This window comes from Caretta caretta, chromosome 5 (genome assembly GCF_965140235.1).
Source record: "Caretta caretta isolate rCarCar2 chromosome 5, rCarCar1.hap1, whole genome shotgun sequence".
In the NCBI taxonomy this organism is placed as follows: domain Eukaryota; kingdom Metazoa; phylum Chordata; order Testudines; family Cheloniidae; genus Caretta; species Caretta caretta.
The window spans coordinates 69050679-69073116 of NC_134210.1; the positions used below are offsets into that span (position 1 = coordinate 69050679).

Genomic DNA, 22438 nt, shown 5'->3' on the forward strand with positions numbered 1-22438 from the left:
AGTTTATCAGAAATGCCCCACTCCCCTTCCTCACCACTACAACTAAAAACCTGAAGAAATTCCTATTTCCAATATCTACTAATATATCTAGAGTTATATGTATCAGATTGTTAAGGGGAACAGTAGTTCCTTTAATGTAATTATTTTTCTAGAGAAATGTATGTCTGCTGAATATTTTTACATTACATTAAACATTTTTTTTTGTCTCAGCAAAAACCAAGAGCTGTACAGCACAACTACTACTAGTAGTTTTAAAGGGATTTCAGCATTATCTTAGTGGCCTTGGGCCTTATTCTTTTATTGATTTGACTAAATAATGAACTCTGATGTTTAGAAGATTGGGTTTAAAATGCTACAATACAAAAACCCAACCTAAATAATCTTCCTCATTACAAGGATATAATGTTAAGATTGACATTTCTCATGAGCATCATGAAAACAATGACATTTATTTTAAAGCAGTGAATATTTTGCTCCTGAGCTGTGCATGTTAGGAGGCAGGCGCACAGGGGGAAAAGAAAAAGAAGGTCATGGCACTGGCAGTTTGATGAGAAATGAATTAATTTGATTATTTTCATGGTGTGGATCAATAACACTCTGGCTGAGACCCATTGCCCAAAGGCAGTTAGATAATCAATGGAATCAAACACAGCATGCCTTTACCCAGCCCTGCAGCTTCTCTGATCTTTTCTGGGAGGACGCTTGACGCCTGTGTAATTCTAATTTATGTCAATTGCATATCAAAGAAATTCCAAGGAGATTTAGTCATAGGGTATTTTAGTGGTAACCATTTAAAATCTATTTATATATGTTCCTTATGCAACTTTGTGTTTAAGAACGTCTCTCTTGAATGCATGGAAATTCCTAGAAAAGCATAACACACAGTACCTACCTAGTACTGATTTTGCTCGGGGGGGGGGGGGGGAAGGCTAGTCAGAAGGGGCAAATCTTCTCACCTCCCCCAGACTGCAAACTCATACAATATAAAGACATGGATTCCAATCAGAAAGACATGCAAATAAATCTTTCTCCACGCTCCAAGAATTTGCTTTAATGATGCCCCAGATACCCGGATGCTGGCATTTTCAACCTAAATGAGCAGTCATTGGAAAAAATTAGTTCTGCACAAAGCTGGAAAAAAAAGTGAAAGAAATTATTTTGTTCTGTAACATCTCTATTCAGTTGCTGTGGGAAAGGGCTTGTCATCTTATATCTGCCAATTTCACATTGCCTTTCAACACGTGAAATTCAGGGATGGTGCTTCTAAGATTCCTTACTTAGTTCACTCCTTCTCAGGCTGCTACTTTTCTTCACACCAAGGCTCCACAAAGAAGTAAAAGGGTCCCCCCATGGTACTCCTAGCACCACAATGTTTGCTCTACAGAATTAATTCAATTCTCAGAAAGCTTTGGTTACCCAATACATTTTTTTTAATTAATCCTGAACACTGTTTTTCCATCTGTCCTGCAACTTTCTCAGAGATTTTTATTCCTTGCAGTTCAGTTGCCTTCCCAAATGTTGCACAATCTTTTTGAAAGAAACTAGGAAAACATAAGCCATCAATTACAGGAATACAGATTATGCAGTATATGTGGTTTAGCTGCTGTTTGATGTGGTAAAACTTGTTTTCAGCATCAAGGCAATTGATTGTCTATAGCCACTGAAGACCGGATAAACCTATTGCTCTTATTAGATCCCTGTTGATTGTACAAGCAGTTTTAACTAATCCACAAAATAAATATATGTAAAATTGATCAGGTGGTTCAGGGTTAGCTCTAATTCCCAAGGTCAAGTAACGCTTTGAACAATTTCTAAGTACATAATCTTAGCCCAGTTCATCAAAGGCAACTCACACACTGTTTTCTTCTATTGGCTCTAACAAAACACTAAAGTTTAGGAGATTAAGTAGAGTCAGCTTCAAAAACCAGAGCAATTCTTCTAACATGCTTATCCTCCCCTCAATCTGGAAAACTATAAAAGCTGAGGCTGTGTGATGCTATTTAAAACTTTACAGTTGAGCTGGAATTTTTTATTCATTGCTGGCTGAAATACTTTTCTTCACTGCTCTCCACATCACAACAAATTCATAGCATAGTTGTCGTGCACAGATTGTTTTATGATAAAAATGTGGTTCTAAAACTTGTACCCAATTAGGGCTGTGCTTGTTTCACAATGTGGTTCACAAGCTGAACTTTGGTTCACAGGGGACTGAAAGAAATAATCCCTGTATGTTCACTAGGAGATTTGAGATCAGAGGTCTCAAACCTCCAAGGACTCATAGTCATTTAATCTCTGGTCCCATGGACTCTGGCATAGGCTCCACTTCCCCTCTTTCCCGTGGATGCTCGATCCCCCCTCTGCCCCCAGCCCCACCCCCACTCCACCTGTTCCATGAGGCCCCGCCACTTCCCGACCCCCATTCACCACTTCCCCATCCTCATTCCAACCCCTTCCCCAAAGTCCCCATCCCAATTCCCCCTCCGCTCCGCCAATATTCCAACTCCTTCCCCAAATCCCTGCCCTGGCCCTGCCTCTTCCCCACCTCCTCCGCTGAGCACGCCACGTTCCTGCTCTTCCCCCACTCCCAGAGCGTGCTAACGCTGCCAAACAGCTGATTGGCGGCGGCTGGGCGGGAAATGCTGGGAGGTAGGCAGAGGAGTGGGGATGCAGTGTGCTCGGGGGGCAGGGAGGAGGAAGAGGTGGTGAGGAGGTTGAGGGGAGCTTGGCTGCCGGTGGGTGCAGAGCACCCACTAAATTTTCCCCATGGGTGCTCCAGCCCTGGAGCACCCACAGAGTCAGTCCCTATGGACTCTGGGACCTTCTCCTCTTAACTGAGACTTCTTTGAGAATGGAGTGAAAAGGATTATGTGAAGGGAAGGAAGGGAGGATGGCTGTTGGAGGGAGGTTCATTATTTTTAACAGATGTGCAAACAACCTCTGCCCATGTTCACCAAACTTTTGTGAGTGTGAAATGAGCAGAGGTGGGCGAATTGTTTTCAACAATTTTTTGTGTGTGTGCTGAAAAATGCATTTTTCAGGTCCCAAAAATATTCACCAAATTCAGGTTGAATTTGACAAATAGTTTTGGTTGGGAATTTTTTTTGAAGAGTTGAAACATTTAGTTTCTTTTAAAAATTGATTTGAAACAGCGATTCAATTTCAAATTTGGCCAATTAAAAACAACAAGAGAAACAAAACAGGAAAAGCACCTGAAATGGCTGAATCAAAACAAAAACTTCAGAAAAATTAGTTTGAGTCAACTCAAAATGTTTACGCTGATTTGAAACACAACTTTTGGTTTTTTTTTGATTCAATGAAAACATTAGGAAAATGCTGTTTTCAGTTCAAATCGAACCAGAAAGTTCCCCCCAGCCTGATTTTTCGGTTCATCCTCAAAACAAACAAAAAAAACCCTCAACAAACCCCATTATTCACTCATCTCTAGACCTGAAGACTCTGAAAGCAGGGGCCCAGTTTCAGGAAAATATAATTATTCAAGAAAACACTTGACCATGTGTTTTCCTTAGACACAAGCTTAAATGTGTTTCTGACCAGAGTGTGATTAAAGTGAGACCAGGTCTGATTTTGAGTACTTTTATAGAATTGAGCAGCTCACACAGCTCTGTATCCAATCGATGTATGTTTTAATTATGCTTTCTATCTCTTCTTTTTATAGAATGGACAGTGAAAAGGAGGAAAAAGGAGGAAGGAAAAGGAAGAGATTTTTTTTTTGGATAAATAGGTTTCATTGTTCTTATTTCTGACTGAACCCAAGAGGTTGTAAATGAAGCTAAAACAGAAAAAGTCTCAGATTAAGAAAGTTTGCATTTTGATACAGTTTAAACATTCAACTAATCCTTGAAAATACATTTAGATAAATGCATTATTTATATAAAGCAATATACATTTCAATTAAGACTAAAGAGAATTCAGATATGAATGCTGTAGCTTTTTTGTTTACCCTCTCTCCCTCTGATCAGTGTGCCTATTTTCCCAGCCTGTCCCACTAAACTCTGACATTTTGAGTCTGGACTTCCTGATGTGAAAATTCATTAGCTCTAGCACAGGATAATCCCAAAACCCTTCTTTCCCCAAAGTCTCCCACTGCACATACCATGAAGTTAACCTGCCTAAACCCAAATTTGGGTGGAATGTTCATATCTTAGATTTACCAACTTTTGAATAATTGTAAAATTATAGCTGAACATTCTTTTTTACAAAATTCATCTTTACAATTATTTTTAATGGAAAAAGCAGTAAGTGCTGACAATTTTAAAATACTCCATGTGACTAAGTTTTTTACTCCAAAAGGTCATGAATTCAAATTCTCATAACCTTATCTCAACATCCACATTCTTGATTCATATGTTTATACAAAGGTGATCAAGAGAATGGAGCTACAGAAAATAATTTCCTTTGAAAGTAACACTATAGCATTTTTACAATTCTTCTACTTTTTTTTAAGACAGACTGTTATATTAATGATATGAGACATCAATCATATATCAAATCAGAAAAGGATAGCTTGTACACAAAATTTGTGTTAGCGCTCAGAGCCAGTAGCGTAAGGATGCATGTCAGAAATCTAGGTCAGCAAAAAGATATGCTCTCTTTCTCTCTGTGGCTAATTCCTATTTTAAACCTGCAAATACAACACGCTACAAGAGTTACCACCATAACAATGAAAGGCAAAAAAGGTTACCTACCTTTCCATAGCTGTTGTGGAGTTGTGTTGTACATATCCATTCCATTATAGGTGTGTGAAGGCCTTGTGCTCAGATGTCGGAGAACTTTTCCCCTCAGCTGTACCCATTGGGGTGGCTTGAATGCCCTCTACCACCACACATCACTGCATGCTGGTACAAGAGGGCGGAGCTGCCCACATCCTCCCTCAGTTCCTTCTTAATAGATAGCACATAGCTATCTGATGTTTATGAGTCAGATCCTGCAAGAACCACAGCCCTTGAGTTTGTAGAGTTCTGATGTATGCCCCCAACCTAGGGATGAGGCATCTGTGACCAAAATGAGCTCTGGCTGCGGAGAAAGAAAGGGATACCCACACAAACATTCCAAAGATCCGTCCACCAGTCCAAAGAGGACAAAATTACCCCTGGAACATGAATCACTCTGTTTAGACGATGACGACAGGGGGTATACACTGATGTTAGACATCCTTGAAGCCGACTGAGGCATAGTCTCGCGTGTCACACCACGTAAGAACATGTGCTCATGTTCTCCAGAAGTCTGAGGCAAATGTGCACTGTAGTAATAGAATGTGCTTTCAGAACCAGATCTAGAAGTGTTTGGAACCTTGACTGAGGCAGAAATGCTCTGGTTTGCATAGCCTTCAGTAGTGCTCCAATAAATTCTTTGTACAGGTTTTACAATTGATTTGTCTTGACTGAGTTCAGACCTAGGGCACTGAAGGTGGATTCAATGATGGCCCTGCTGGACAGCACTTGACAGCATCACCGGCTCCTCACCAACCAGTCATCCAGATAGGGGAACTCATGGATTCCCTATCTTCGCAGATACACTGCTACTGGCACCATGCACTTTGTGAAAATGTGAGGGGATGCTGATAGGCCGAATGAAAGTACTTTGACTTGGTAATGTGTTCCATTTGCTATGAACCTGAGGAACTTGGGGTGCTCTGGACACATCTCTATATGGAAGTAAGTGTCCTTGAAAGTTGAGAGCAGCACCCCAGTCGCCCTGTTCCAGGGAAGGAATTATGAAAGTCAGGATAACCAGGCAGAACTTAATTTTCTTCAGGTACTTGTTTAACTCTCTTAGATTTAAAATAGATCCAAAACTTTTCCAAAAGGAGGGACGGCCCCTCAAATGGCAAACCCTGGATGGTCTGCTGTACTTCAGGGGGGAGACCAGAAGTTTGCAGACACAAACACCTCCTCACAGAGATAACAGATGCCATGGAACAAGCTGCTAAGTCCGCCGCATCCAAACTGTCCTGAAGAGCTGTTCTTGCCACCAGCTTACCCTCCTCTATCATGAGAATGAACTCCTGCCCGGAGTCCTCCAGTAGCCTGTCTTTAAACTTCATTATGTTTTTCCACAAGGTGAAGTTATAGTGACTTAGTGGAGCTTGCTGGTTAGCAATTCTTAGCTGTAGACCTCCTGTTGAATAAAGTTTACGGCCAAACAGGCCAGCCTCTTTGATTCCTTATTCACTGGCACCAATGCTTGGCACCAATGCTTGCCTCTCCCACTCACTAGTTGCTGCCATCACTGAAGGGTCTGTGGGTGGGTGAGAGTAGAGGTGTTTGAAGCCCTTAGAAGGGACATAGTATCTCCTCTCTGCCCATTTTGCCATAGGCAGGTGGGAAGAAGGGGTCTGTCAAAGATTTTAACTGGTTCCAAAATTGCTTAGTTAATCAGAAGCACCACTCTGGAGAGTCCTGCAAAAGCTAAAATGTCCATTATCTTGTGGGACTTCTCGCAGACCTCTGCCACTTGAATGTCTAAAACAAGGCCACCCCTTTAAGCAGTTCTTGGTGAGCTTTGTTATCCTCTGGGGTGAAGAATTGCTCACAATCTCTACAGCCTCATCTTGTGATGAGGAAGAAGCTGCACCAGGATGCTGAGGCAATGGCTGATCTGCCTCTTGTGGTGGAGGAGCTGTCTGAGCAACTTCCAGTTGCTTGGTGCCTGTACACTATCTGCGATGCCAATGATCTTGGTGAACCCTCAAGGAAGTCAACTCAGACAGGTGAGGAGAGGTCCTAACAGGGAGAGGGACACCCCATGATGTCCAGAATGACCATTAACATGTGGATGGTGGGCCCCATGGTTGCACATGCCATTGTCCCTTGTGATGTGCCCAGCGTTGGAACTGCTGGAATATCCATGGACCACACGCCTCTGATGGAGGGTAAGCTTTCTAGCTAGTATGGGACAAAACAAGCCCCAGTTCTGTATCTGACAAAGATGAGTGAGTCCTGCGAAAATGGTGGAGCAGAACCCATGTGGACAGGAGACAGGTAAGCCAAACCTAGAGATGGTGGTACAAGGGACGTTAATGGCGGCTTGCCCTTGGAGTGTACTGGCCTCCCAGGTACCAGAATTGGGATCAGTACCATATGCTCTTGCAGAGCTGGCATAGGTACTACAGTTATTGGTACGTGTGGAACACTTTCTGCATTGCCAGGGACACCGGTACTGAGAGGTTAAGTAATTCTCTGGCAGCAGTGTATGCTCCCGGCATCATCTGTACTGGGATTGGGTCTTGGGTCTGTGAATAGAAATTTCAGGGGATGGCCTTGGTGGACCTGGGATAGGTCCCAGAGTCGACAGAGTCTTTACAGCAAAGGAGTGCTCCACTTCCTCTCTCCCAGAGATCTTGCTTTTAGCTGGCCTTGGTACCAAAGGTCTTCTTGGACAAGGTACCATGTCCTTGGCAGATCTGTCTCTCTTCTTTGGTACCAGACACACAGAGCATGGTGTTGAAGACATCTCAGTAGGGGAACTCTGCACTGATGGTGCCGCACTTGGAGTATACTCTGGACCCAAGGGCTCTGATGGAGGAGGTGTGCCGCCTCCATAAGGAGACACTTAAGTCTCGCTGCGCTGTCTTTTTTTGAGTGAGGCTTAAATCTTCTGCAAATGTGACACTTGTCACTGATGTGGAACTCCCCAAGATATTTCAGGCAGATGAGGTGTGGGTTATTGGTCTGGCACATGACTGGCAAGACTTGAACCCCAGAGAGAGAGGCATGGCTCCAGTCCCAGTCTCAAAAATCAAATCTGGTCCAAAAGTGACCTAACAACTAAAACCTAACACTAACTATACATTATATCTAACTACATACTAAACAAGAAACAGACTATATACAAAGAGTGAGGGAAATAAACTTGTGCTAGCCAGACTGGAAGCGCTCCAACAACCATCACTGGTGGTAAGCAGGAACTAAAGGGGATTGGAGGTGGCTCTTCCCTCTTACGCCGGCACACAGTGGTGCCCAGTGGCAGAGTGTGCTTAAGTCACTCCAATGGGTACCGCTGAGGGAAAAAGTTCTCCAACAACTGTGCATAAGGTGCACACACCTGCAGTGGAATGGACATGTGCAATCACTCGAAGAAGAAAGATATTTTTATAGGAAAAAATAAACAAGTCTGTCTCACACATTCCATACATATACTCAGAAGCCTACATCCGCTTTTCACAGAAGCTGCTTACCTTATCGCATCTCATCAACCCTAAATATCTGAGAGACTTGCTGCTTTGTGCAATTTGGGTGGCTCCCTGATCTGTAATTTCTTTACACCATCCAACATCCACTGTCTCTATTGTCATGCTGTATCGTCCAATGGCTATCAGGGCTGTAAAAATAAGAAAGACAAAGTACAGAAGTTAATAGCAGAGATGGAGGAACTAGGTTAAATAGACACATGCATAGACTTGAAATCATGCAATGGGAACTAAACTCCTCCTAGAGCATTTTTCATAATTTTTCCTGGGAGCTAAGTTTAAAATATCCCTTAGAAATATGCTGTACAGCACATAGCTTTCTCTACTCATCTGCATAATGTTTTCCTTCTGATAAACATTTTCTACATTAATACTTCACTTCTACGTAACAACCTGTATATTTCCAAATTAGGAATTAAAAGCATTAATTTAATATTTAAAAGTATATTCTAGTGAAAGAAAGGAAATGTGTTATGGTGAATTACAAACAATTAATTAGAACTCTTTCTCTGAATTATTTACAGAAAACAAATAATGTAATGTTAAAAATTATCAGAGTAACTCAATTCAGTTTCAGTTATTGGAGCATTTCCCCTCTAAACCACAAACAAACAAACAAACTTACTGTTATTTGTATTATATATTGTCAAAGTGCTACAAGATATATTATCCCACTAGATAAGACAGTAGATGTTTCCAGAGATCTGTTAGCAGAATTGTATACTGTATGGACTCCTTCAATTGATTTTCTGAAGGATCAATCCATCTGTGAAATAACTATAGAATACGAGACAATTCCACCAGACTTTCCTGCGAGAACAACTGAGATTATATTCCTTTTATGAGCAAACACTCTGCTACAGGGTTGCCAACCTGATAAACAATTACTACAGGAATATTCAGAGAATAATAGGGCGTTTTCTGACTCATCAAAACAAGTTTTTAAAAAACTACAGGTAGCAGATGTTGTTCAGTGTGCATAAAGTTTTCTATAACAATATAGTCTATAGTACACCACTGTTGCTTTTCATAGCTTGTACTGATGCTGTAACAACAGTAGTTTGCTGCACCTTAGAATTGCCTCGTCAGTGACAATTTTTTAATAGAAATAAAAAAAATTGTGAACCTTTTTTGTTACTCTTGCTATGTCTAAGATTTATTGTTATTCATGGCTTCTGCTTGTTTTGAAATATAGATCTTTTTAAACTTAATACAAAATCACATAGTAATAGCTACAGTTTTTTGGAAAAGGAATTACAGTTGTGTCCATTGTTATAAACTGTGAAGTAAGTTTCTTGCTGTGCTTCCTATGGGCATATCAGCTTCTCCCATATAACATTCTTAATGATGAACATTTTTATTTACCAAACTCCACAACTGTTGCAGCGTATTTTCCCTCTTGCATTGCAGAACTGGTGCAAATATGTAATGGGCAGGAGCATGTTCTAGCCGGTGTGAGGAACCTGGGGATGCATGGGCAAAACAAGGCCGTATCTTGCAGGCCTTACTATATTTATGAGTAGCCTGTCTGCCTTGATCATCCTCCCAGCATCTCTAACCCACAAACTAGCAGATTGGTTATTTCCGATGCCATGCTGCCATTGCCCTGTTCTCTCCAAGTGTGTGTGGAAAAGCTACAGTAATGTTATGCTGGGTATAGGGTCAAACCTTGTGAAGCTGATGGGTGTAACAGTCATCCTTCATTCAGGATAAATGTAAGAAGTGAAGCTCCTTTTGGAGTCAAATAGCGGAAACAATAGAAACCACTGCCCAAAACACAGGCCATATGCAGGACTGGTCAAGAGCTGTACTATGTGGGCAGAGTTGTTTTACTGAGGGTTAAATGCAAATGTAGAGGGCTGGGTATTGTTTTGGTGGAGTTGAGTGTGTGTTTGAGCAGATGCAGCCAGAAACACCACAGAAACAATCAAGAAAACAGCAGGAAGCCAAGGACAGCCAGAGAAGCACTTGCAGTATGACACTGATAGTAAGCTAAGAGAAAGAGCTTTTTGGGAAGAGTGCCAGATGAGGCGGCTTTGGAATACTGAGAAAGGAAACTTTCTTCTATTGTTTGATTCCTACTGTGTGAATGGTAACAGGACTTTTTATATATTCTTTGTAAATAAACAGGATTGCACCACAGAAATCCTGACTCTGTCGCCTCCTAATGGAAACAACCTGTCAAGACCCCGAAAACTGGCTATCCAACTGGGCGAAAAGGGATCACATTAATTTAATCCTTTAACTGGCATCATTAATTTATTCTGCAATTTGTTGCATACATTAAGACATGGTTTCATGGGCAGATTTGATGTAGAGCATCAGCACTCCAGTTCTATTCTGAACATTCCCCTGGGGCCATTCCTTCTGTTTCTCTATCATCTCCAAAAATTACTCCTGGGGGAATTCTGTGCTACTGTGCAATGCAGAATTTTGCAGAAATTAATATTGTCTGCACAGAATTTCCTTTTCCCTCACCACAGAAATGGGCTGCAGAGATGTTGCCTGCCACTGGACCTGACAGAGGCCAGCTCGCAAATAGAAGACAAGGATGGTGGAAGGGGGAGGGAACTGGAGGGTTTCCAGCAGTTGCTGTTCCTAGCATGTCCTGAAGGATGAAGGTGGCAGCATGTAGGAAACTGTGCAAGCCTGGTTCCCAGCATCAAGCTGTTTCTCCCTCTGAATCCCTGGACTCTAGGAGGGGGGACCTGGCTGCTGGACTCATGGGGGGTGGTGTGAGGGTCTGGGCTTGGGGAGGGGCCCGCTGCTGGGCTCTGGGCGGGGGAAGGGGGGGCCTCTCAGAGAAAGGGGGTGTGAGTGTCTGCCCCCCTCCTCTCCAGCTGGGCTCTGGAGAGGAGGGGTCAAAGAAGCAGAAACTGGGTTGTTGTAGGGGTTTCTTTAACTCTCTACTCATGGGGGAATTTGTGTGTGTGTATGTATTGTTACAGACATACTTGCTGACAGGTATTTTGAAATAAATTACCAAAATAATTGAAACTGGTGTGATTATATAGTGTTATTTTGATAAATAAAATTTGCAGAATTTTGCAGAACTTTTAATTTTTTGGAGCAGAATTCCTTCAGGAGTAAAAAATGTACTGCTAACACAGAGTGGCTAATGGCAAGTGATGTGGTGGCAGGAGAGCACATAGCTTTGTTGCATTTCTCCTCTACACAGCCCTTTTATGTGTCATCCTTATGAAAACAGAACAGAAAATTATAAATTTTCTACAGAATTTTTAAACCAATCTAAAAAAAATTATAGCAAGGATATACTTCTCTAAGAAATTCTATAGGTTGGTTTAAAACCCTACAGAAGGAATATCAATAAGACAAAAAGAACATTGTCAATTTGAAATCTAGTAATTTTCAAAAAATAAGTTACAAGTCATTTCAGGCACTACACCTGTCCTTGATTCTCCCTGCCAAATTTTGCAATATTATAATTAAGGCTGCATGTCTGTCATGGAAGTCACGGATTCTGTAACTTTCTGTGACTTCTAAAGTGTCCAATTGGGTGTGCGGGAGGGGGCTCAGGGCTAGGGGATGGAGATTGGAGTGCAGGGCGGTGCTTACCTCGGGGTGGGGGGCTCCTACCCGTATGTCCCTGCAACTCCTAGGCAGAGAGGCCAGGGGGGGTCCGCGCACTGCCCACGCCCACGATCTGTTCTGCCTACCATATCCCTAGCCTCTTACCTCCCCATCCATCCCCCAGCAAATGACACCTGGGTTAATTTTAACTTTAATTTGATTTCTAGGTTTGTCTTAGTAAATTGTCCTGATTTAACATAAAAATGGAGTTGCCTGTTGTAGCCCCACAGTTAAGGTGCAGATGAGTGTTGCACTTAAAATAAGGGTTCAGCTTCTTTTTTATGGCTGAAAAATACAGCATGTCTTCCCCAAAATTACAGAACTTATTCTTTCAGTAGAGAATGAATTTTCTAAGAACATACAAGTAAATTTGTTAAATACTTATGAGTTAACTTTATCTCTTCCCTGCAGGGATACCATCAGGGTAAATAAATGAAAAAAATCTAATGTGAAATCAGTTTGATTTAATACGGGACCACAAACACTGAAATGCCTTAATCATACGGTTACTGCCATGAGAGGGCAGAGTTAAGGTTTAAGAGAGCTCTAACTCTGTATTTCCATCCCTTAACATATTTGAAGTTATTTTAAATTTATTTCTTAACTCCAGGTTTAAAATATTGTTGTTAGAATAATTACATCTCTATAATTAGTGTTTAGCCTAAATTATCGATACGTTGTCCTAAGCTTAACTCCATTTTAACATAGTTTTTTACCTGGGAAAAATATAAGAAGAACACACTATGATTTGCATAATTTATCCAGGTAAAGTGACTGAATGTCTAGTGTAACTGAACCCAACGCATTATTAAGGATCTACAACCTATCCTAAAGGATGACCCAACACTCTCACAAGTCTTGGGAGACAGGCCAGTCCTTGCCTACAGACAGCCCCGCAACCTGAAGCAAATACTCACCAACAACCACATACCACACAACAGAACCACTAACCCAGGAACTTATCCTTGAAACAAAGCCCGTTGCCAATTGTGCCCACATATCTATTCAGGGGACACCATCACAGGGCCTAATAACATCAGCCACACTATCAGAGGCTCGTTCACCTGCACATCCACCAATGTGATATATGCCATCATGTGCCAGCAATGCCCCTCTGCCATGTACATTGGTCAAACTGGACAGTCTCTACGTAAAAGAATAAATGGACACAAATCAGATGTCAAGAATTCTAACATTCATAAACCAGTCGGAGAACACTTCAATCTCTCTGGTCACGCAATCACAGACATGAAGGTCGCTATCTTAAAACAAAAAAAACTTCAAATCCAGACTCCAGCGAGAAACTGCTGAATTGGAATTCATTTGCAAATTGGATACTATTAATTTAGGCTTAAATAGAGACTGGGAGTGGCTAAGTCATTATGCAAGGTAGCCTGTTTCCCCTTGTTTTTTCCTACCCCCCCCCCCCAGATGTTCTGGTTTAACTTGGATTTAAACTTGGAGAGTGGTCAGTTTAGATGAGCTATTACCAGCAGGAGAGTGAGTTTGTGTGTGTATGGGGGTGGGGGGGATGTGAGAAAACCTGGATTTATGCAGGAAATAGCCCGACTTGATTATGTAAAGAGTTGTCACTTTGGATGGGCTAGCACCAGCAGGAGAGTGAATTTGTGTGGGGGGGTGGAAGGTGAGAAAACCTGGATTTGTGCTGGAAATGGCCCACCTGATGATCACTTTAGATAAGCTATTACCAGCAGGACAGTGGGGTGGGAGGAGGTATTGTTTCATATTCTCTGTGTATATATAAAGTCTGCTGCAGTTTCCACGGTATGCATCTGATGAAGTGAGCTGTAGCTCACGAAAGCTCATGCTCAAATAAATTGGTTAGTCTCTAAGGTGCCACAAGTACTCCTTTTCTTTTTGCGAATACAGACTAACACGGCTGTTACTCTGAAACCTGAACATAATTAGATTTATTTAAAGAAATAATTTTATTAAAATGCACCTGGCCCTAGCAGAACATTTCCTATATCAACAAGACCTACTGCAGTTTAACTGAAAATAAACCGTTATGAAATCCAATTGTGCTGCTGTTCACTTCTTTCCATCAGCTACATATTGTATATGCAACAAGCACCACATTAGCCAACAACAGGACAGGATTTGAGAGAGATGTCTTCAAATATTGGTCATGATTGACCAGAGAAAACCGTAGCACTATAAATATATATACATTCATTTAAAACAACCTCATGTTGGTTTATTAGATCTAATTAATCATTAAGCCTTTAAAAATATAAGAATTAAATTTTTTAAGCTCACTAAAGGCTTACATATCAAGTAGAAACCAAATCTTTCCACTAAATCATACCAGGTAATGGTTTTCTTCTTATGGTACTTGCCATTACATTTTATTTACAGCATGTATATCTTGGCTCATGTACTATTAAAGGGTCTGTGATAACCATCTACAAGCAATTGAAGGGCTTAAGAACAAAGAAGGGTGAGGATTTTTTCAAGATGGTCCAGGGGGAAATAACTAGATGAAATAGAATGAAAATGAGCAAAGGAAAATGTAGATTGAATATTAAGAAAATTTTGTAAGAGTCAAATCTGCTGGACTGTGGAATATTCTCCCAGGGTAAATTGTGGAAGTCTCTTTGCTTGAGTCATTTAAAAAGTGAGTGGACAAAGCTCTGGAGAGATTACAGAGAACAATGTTGTACTGGCAAGGATCAGACAAGAGGATTTGAAAGATCTTTTTCACTGTCAATTTCTATTCTATTAAATTAAAAGAAGAATGATATAAACTATGCAGATAAATTACAGAGACTTCAATGCAATAAACTGATATTACATATAATGTTTTGTGATATTGCATTTCCACTCATCTGTGGAATAGCATTCAGAAAATTAAGTAATTCCTTGATCTTAAAATAAACTCTATTCACTGGTGAAGTATACAGCTTAATAAAAGGGATGACTTATTGCAGCTGAAGCTGATTTTAAGTTCACCATATACTAACATGTTTAACAATTAAAAGGATAAAAATAGCGTATCTATATTGCGTGCATGTATTATAAATATGTAGGAAACACTGAATATACATTTAATATAGAAAAACATTAGCTTACATAGGAAAAAGAGCCTTCCCTTATGATCAACTATTAGTGGAGCATAGTACTCCTGAATAATGCATTTTTCAGTCCTTCAGAAAATATAATTTTATTTATTTTCAGCTTCTAAAAATGAACCCACTGTAATCCTAAAGTCAGTGCTCAGGCAAAATCCCTCACTGACTGCAGATACTTTGTCTGAATAAGGCCAAGGACAACAGAATTTGGCGCTCTGGACCCAAACTGGATGCCATGTGCAAAAGCTCAATTAAAAAGGCTTTGCCTGTAGGATCCGTGTCCCCCAAGACTTGCGCTGAACTGCTGTGATAACCTACATGGATGTGGCAGGCTGCAGCTTGCCAACCAAACCCCTCGTGGCCTAATTGATCCATGTTGTGCAAAGACCCACTTGTGAACAAATTATAATAAGACCTCTTATAATATTTCAGTTGCTCCTGTACACATTGGCAGGTTTGAAGGTTGTCCATGACTAGACTAAAGATTGCTTCCCAACCTAGCAGACATAGACTTACCATCAGTAACCTAAGCATATGTGACCTCTAGGCTTAATTATTGCAACTCATATCTACAAACAAATCTGAACACTGTGAAAAAGTTCAAATTGGTAGACGTTTAGAACACAGCAGCCCTTCTGCTATTCAATACAGGTCACTGTGAGCATACCACCCAGCTATTCACCCTCTGCACTAGCTTTCCAAAGAATGAACAGTCCAGTTCAAGTCCTCTGTCCTGATAGTCACAGCCCTCCATGGCTACTATGGTCCTAGCTACATGAGAGATCTCTTCTCCTTCTGGGGTTATGATCTTCCACGACAGCTACATTTCAGTGGAATCACAGACCAGTTGACTAATACGGAGGCTGATGAACCCAGGAGCCAGAACTTTCACAGGAACTGGACCTCGAATATGGAGCTCACTAAAGCCCTGATCCAGCACACAACTTAAGCATATGCTTCCTTTTAAACATGAGTAATTCCTATGAAATAAAAAAAAATGACGATGGATTTCATCACTCAACTAAATGAAAACTCATCTGTTCAACTTGTTTTTCCCACAATACACACACACATCCATACCATAAAACATTTTTAAAAAATGAATTTCACCATTTCCCCCACAGCTTAGGAAAGAAAACAGAAAGAGAGAGATTAGTATTGTATTTCCAGTGTTTAATATTTAAAATGAGCTCATAAAATATGGTGATAAAGGGTGGGTGAATAGATAGGTAGGTAGGTAGATAGAAGGACAAGACAGAGAGATAATCAAGCTTTTGTCCACCCGGAAATATTTTTATAATGGAATGCTATACCATCTCTTTTTGGGTAGCAAACCTGCTTTTTAATAAAATATGTATGTTTTGTATTTCTGTGGGCCTCACCTGCCTCAGGCTGCTTGAGGTCTCCTGTGATAATTTTATTGTTATACCTTTGTGCATTTGTGGCTCCGGCAACATTTCTTACGAATGACGTATGGGACTGCAATCAAATGCAAAAGGAATATGGGGCATGACCACATTGGGAAACCAATCTAATATGATGCCGTGAGGAAATGAAAAGGGAGAGAGTCAGACTGCTTCCTTAGAGCAAGTCTGTTTTCTCTATCAGTTTAGCAAATCTGGTTAAATTCCCTTTATCTGAATGCATATTTTGACCTTTGCTTGGAAACTAGGTGACAAATCACTCAACCAGTGAGAATGCAGTAATTTTTATTAAAAATCTGTTTGGAAAGGATACAGTATTTATACACCTTTAAAACAAAGAAAAATGTATCTAGTTAATTGTATTAGAAAAATATTCTATCTACTTAGGATACATTATGTTAGCTAAAATAACCTTCAGTTTCGATCAGAGTCAGAAGGAGAACCAGGGGACTAGAAAAGAGATAATATCTTCAAGAAATATGGAAGGGGAGACCATTGGCTGGGAATGGCGAAACGTGGCCACTGGGAGCTGTGAGCGGCTGTACCTGAGGAAACTCAGGTAAACAAAGTGTCTCGCAGGCCACCGGGGCTTACCCTGAACAAGCCGCACACCAAGTTTGGGAATTCCTGGTCTATGGTGACAGCTCAATTATTTCAAAGTTCAAAGCTGGTATTTATCCAGTTTCTTTTCTGAATTGATACAGTTAATTTTGAACTCTGCAAGGTGTATGAGTAGTTTACATTTTTCACTCTAATGTGCATTACTTCACCTAGCTTGTTGAGATCTCTCTGAAGTTCCTCACCATCCTCTTAGTTCCAACTACCTAAATACGTTTGTGCCACCAGCAAATTTTGCTTCCTCACTATTCATCCGCCATTCCAGATTATTGATATAACAAACAATACTGAACTTAGTTGGAACCCTGAGGTATTCCTTTGTTTACCTTTTGCCATGATGAAAACTAACTATTTAATTCTACTTTTTGTTTTCTGTCTCCTAGCCAGTTTTTCATCCATGACAATACTTTGCCTTACAGCCTGTAACTACTTAACTTCTTTAGTAGCCTTTGATGTGGGAAGTCAAAGGGCTTTTGGAAGCCTAAATAAATTACGTCAACTGGCTATCATTTATCTACTACTTTATTGATATATTCAGAGAATTCACACAGATTATAGATTTCTAGATTCCCAGGCCAGAAGGGAGCTGCAATCATCTAGTCTGCAATCATTTAGTCTGACCTCCTGTATAACACAGGTCATAAACTTCCCCAAAATAATTCCTACAGCAGATCTTTTAGAAAAACATCCAATCTTGATTTAACAATACTCAGTGATGGAGAATCCACCACAACCCTTGGTAAATTGTTAATTAATGAGACGTGATTTTCTTTGGCAAAACTCATATTAGTTAGACCTGATCATATCATTATCTTCCTGGTGTTTTGTTATTTTGCTTTTAATTATCATTTCAACCAGTTAGCCAGGTACAGATGTAAAGTTTATTTGTGTATAATTCCCAGGATCACCACTACAGCCTTTAAAAAATATAGGTACAACATTTGCATTAGTACAATCCTCTAATCCTCTGTGGCTGTTTTTAACAAGAGATTGCATTTTTTTTAGTAGTTCAAGTCACTTTATCCTTGATTTCCTTCATACTTGGTCTTCCTGCAAAATGATTTGGAAAGACTGGAAAAGTGAGATGCATGCAACTGGATGAGATTCATTACTAAACTTGTAAAGTCATACAGCTAGGAAGAGGGAATGAGGGTCTGAACCAAAGTCCACTGAAGTTAATGGAAAGACTCCCAGTGAGTTTAATAGGCTTTAGATCAAGCTCTAGAGTAGCAAGTCTGAGAAAGAGTTAGGGATCCTAATACATAGCAAATTAAATAGGAGCTTCAAATGCAATGCAAATTGGAGGGGAAAAAAGGTGAAAACTAAACAGATACACAGGATTACATATAAAACTAAAATGATAAGTGAAAATATGCATAGCTCTGGAGTGACGTTGCTTAATTTACAATCTTCATGATTATGCTTTCTGCTATAAAAATTATTTAGATCATTTATTAAATTAAAAAAAAAAAGCTACAAAGACCTCCATGGTTTGTAGCAGGACTTTGAAATTGGCAATGTGATACACGAAGGTGAAGGAGGTGTCTTTTGCTTGTCCCATGCAAATCTGTTAGGTTTGGCTTAGTTCTGAGCTGCTGAAAATCATCATTTCCACTAACGCAAATTCTGGCTTGCTGCCTAAATTCCAAGATATTATATTAGCACTGTGCATGTACTACTTTGTTTCAATGTGCCACACACTATGTATGATCTGTTGCTCAAAATCTTAAGCATTCTTTTGCATGTATGCACAAAAGAGCAAAAATAAGAAAGTAAGGGCAACTTCTCTCTGGCATTTCCTAACTTTCAGTGCTTGACTTTGCACTGTAAACAACACTGAATTAATGTAGGTTTTTTAAAAAAAGAATATATAGTACATATACTCTAGAAAGAGAAGAGTTAGGAGATATAAAAAGACAGTCTATAGAGATCTTCACGATTATAATGTAAATAAAAGACAAAGTATTCAGTTTCAGATGATGGTAGAAAAAAGAGCAATAGCTTGAAGCACAGGAAAGAAACGTTTAAGCTTGACATTAGGAAAATAGTCTTAACAGTAGTGGCAATTATAGGAAATGGAATACATCACCAAGAGATGTGATTGAGACATCACTATTGCATATTTCCCAAAAAAAAAAAAAATTAAATCAGATGAAATGGGAATGATGAGGCTATATAATCCAAGGGAGGCAATTCTGAGCCTCCAATTGCTTATTGCTATCTATCATATTTTTAAATTTTTGTTTCATATTCCGCACAATTTGTAATATCCTTTTAACTTTGTGGAAAATAATGTGTCTTTACCCAACCACCAGTTTTGTTCCTTTTCTATCCTATCCCTAGCCCATTCTTTTTCATTAAAATGGAGCTAAAATTAACATAGCTATTTTGCTTAGAAAGTCTCTCTCAAGGTTCATAGATTAAAACAAAAATGTATAATCTACATAACTGAAAACTGTATGCCCACTTCTTTTGTTGCTCTAATGAGCATGCTGCATATATGCACAACATAAAGTTGCTGCCTAAGGTGGAGACCCGGTCACTGGCGACCTCCTTTACACACATAGAAGAGCTGGGGAGTAGGCAGACAGCAATTTCTGTGAAGACATCCAAGCAACTCCAGTGCAGTGGGATCATCAGCAGACCCCCTGATGATGGTGTGAGCTGCACTCAGAAGAGGACATTGCCAGGGGCTGGTAGGTAAATATGAAGTAAATGTGGACAGTGACAGCATTAATTTTGCAACATCTTATATTTATGCAGACTAATCATGCCAAAACACGTTTCTACACCAGCAACGTTCATTTATGCCAGGACAGCTCTGGGAATACTATTCACAGTTAACTGTTGTAGCATAATCAACAAGGGTAGGAACATTGTGTTTGTGGATTATGCACAAAAGGCAAAACAGAGGAGTTTAGAGATCGATGCACCATTATGTGCCTACATTTGCATGTAAAATTACAAAAACTGCAAATGCAAATCAAGGATCCATACTTGTAAATGGCTAGTTAAGTGTCATTAGCCATTTGGAAGTGTAATACTTGATTTAAATACACCCTAATGCAACTGCACATGTATTTTCTACACTCATATTTTGAAATTTGGTACTTAAAATAAATCTGTTTCATAAGCCTTATTTAAAAAAACATAGAGATTTATATTTTATAAAGTGAACTTCACACTATGAGTGTTCCAAACGTGTTGATATTTTGATTTGTCCCTTTTTAAAAAAAATACTTTTGAATTTAACATATGCAAGTAAATTTTAGTTCCCTACACATGATAAAAAGACACAATAAAATTAAAAGTTCTGGCTGGCAGTCTGTTCTGAATGTTTTCTATTGTGCCTACATGTTGCTCCTGGACTTCAGGAAAGCAGACTTCGACTCCCTCAGGGAATGGATGGGTAGGATCCCCTGGGGGACTAACATGAAGGGGAAAGGAGTCCAGGAGAGCTGGCTGTATTTCAAGGAATCCCTGTTGAGGTTACAGGGACAAACCATCCCGATGTGTCGAAAGAATAGTAAATATGGCAGGCGACCAGCTTGGCTTAACGGTGAAATCCTAGCGGATCTCAAGCATAAAAAAGAAGCTTACAAGAAGTGGAAGGTTGGACATATGACCAGGGAGGAGTATAAAAATATTGCTCGGGCATGTAGGAATGAAATTAGGAGGGCCAAATCGCACCTGGTGCTGCAGCTAGCGAGAGATGTTAAGAGTAACAAGAAGGGTTTCTTCAGGTATGTTGGCAACAAGAAGAAAGCCAAGGAAAGTGTGGGCCCCTTAATGAATGAGGGAGGCAACCTAGTGACAGAGGATGTGGAAAAAGCTAATGTACTCAATGCTTTTTTTGCCTCTGTCTTCACGAACAAGGTCAGCTCCCCGACTGCTGCGCTGGGCATCACAACATGGGGAATAGATGGCCAGCCCTCTGTGGAGAAAGAGGTGGTTAGGGACTATTTAGAAAAGCTGGACGTGCACAAGTCCATGGGGCCGGACGAGTTGCGTCCGAGAGTGCTAAAGGAACTGGCGGCTGTGATTGCAGAGCCATTGGCCATTATCTTTGAAAACTCGTGGTGAATGGGGGAAGTCCCGGATGACTGGAAAAAGGCTAATGTAGTGCCAATCTTTAAAAAAGGGAAGAAGGAGGATCCTGGGAACTACAGGCCAGTCAGCCTCACCTCAGTCCCCGGAAAAATCATGGAGCAGGTCCTCAAAGAATCAATCCTGAAGCACTTACATGAGAGGAAAGTGATCAGGAACAGTCAGCATGGATTCACCAAGGGAAGGTCATGCCTGACTAATCTAATCGCCTTTTATGATGAGATTACTGGTTCTGTGGATGAAGGGAAAGCAGTGGATGTATTGTATCTTGACTTTAGCAAAGCTTTTGACACTGTCTCCCACAGTATTCTTGTCAGCAAGTTAAAGAAGTATGGGCTGGATGAATGCACTATAAGGTGGGTAGAAAGTTGGCTAGATTGTCGGGCTCAACGGGTAGTGATCAATGGCTCCATGTCTAGTTGGCAGCCGGTGTCAAGTGGAGTGCCCCAGGGGTCGGTCCTGGGGCCAGTTTTGTTCAATATCTTCATAAATGATCTGGAGGATGGTGTGGATTGCACTCTCAGCAAATTTGCGGATGATACTAAACTGGGAGGAGTGGTAGATACGCTGGAGGGCAGGGATAGGATACAGAGGGACCTAGACAAATTGGAGGATTGGGCCAAAAGAAATCTGATGAGATTCAATAAGGATAAGTGCAGGGTCCTGCACTTAGGACGGAAGAACCCAATGCACAGCTACAGACTAGGGACCGAATGGCTAGGCAGCAGTTCTGCAGAAAAGGACCTAGGGGTGACAGTGGACGAGAAGCTGGATATGAGTCAGCAGTGTGCCCTTGTTGCCAAGAAGGCCAATGGCATTTTGGGATGTATAAGTAGGGGCATAGCCAGCAGATCGAGGGACGTGATCGTCCCCCTCTATTCAACATTGGTGAGGCCTCATCTGGAGTACTGTGTCCAGTTTTGGGCCCCACACTACAAGAAGGATGTGGATAAATTGGAAAGAGTCCAGCGAAGGGCAACAAAAATGATTAGGGGTCTGGAACACATGACTTATGAGGAGAGGCTGAGGGAACTGGGATTGTTTAGTCTGCGGAAGAGAAGAATGAGGGGCGATTTGATAGCTGCTTTCAACTACCTGAGAGGTGGTTCCAGAGAGGATGGTTCTAGACTATTCTCAGTGGTGGAAGAGGACAGGACAAGGAGTAATGGTCTCAAGTTGCAGTGGGGAAGGTTTAGGTTGGATATTAGGAAAAACTTTTTCACTAGGAGGGTGGTGAAACACTGGAATGCGTTGCCTAGGGAGGTGGTGGAATCTCCTTCCTTAGAAGTTTTTAAGGTCAGGCTTGACAAAGCCCTGGCTGGGATGATTTAATTGGGGATGGGTCCTGCTTTTGAGCAGGGGGTTGGACTAGATGACCTCCTGAGGTCCCTTCCAAC

The 22438-nt window shown here is 40.7% G+C and overlaps 1 protein-coding gene across 1 annotated transcript in view; it reads right to left on the reverse strand.

Annotated features, from left to right (window-relative positions):
• Positions 1–22438, reverse strand: part of FBXL17 (F-box and leucine rich repeat protein 17) — a 497308-nt gene that overhangs the window by 13184 nt on the left and 461686 nt on the right. Inside the window, exon 8 of the mRNA XM_048849605.2 lies at positions 8198–8340. Within this exon, the coding sequence (XP_048705562.1) occupies positions 8198–8340 (143 nt within the window). The remainder of the gene's footprint in view (positions 1–8197; positions 8341–22438) is intronic.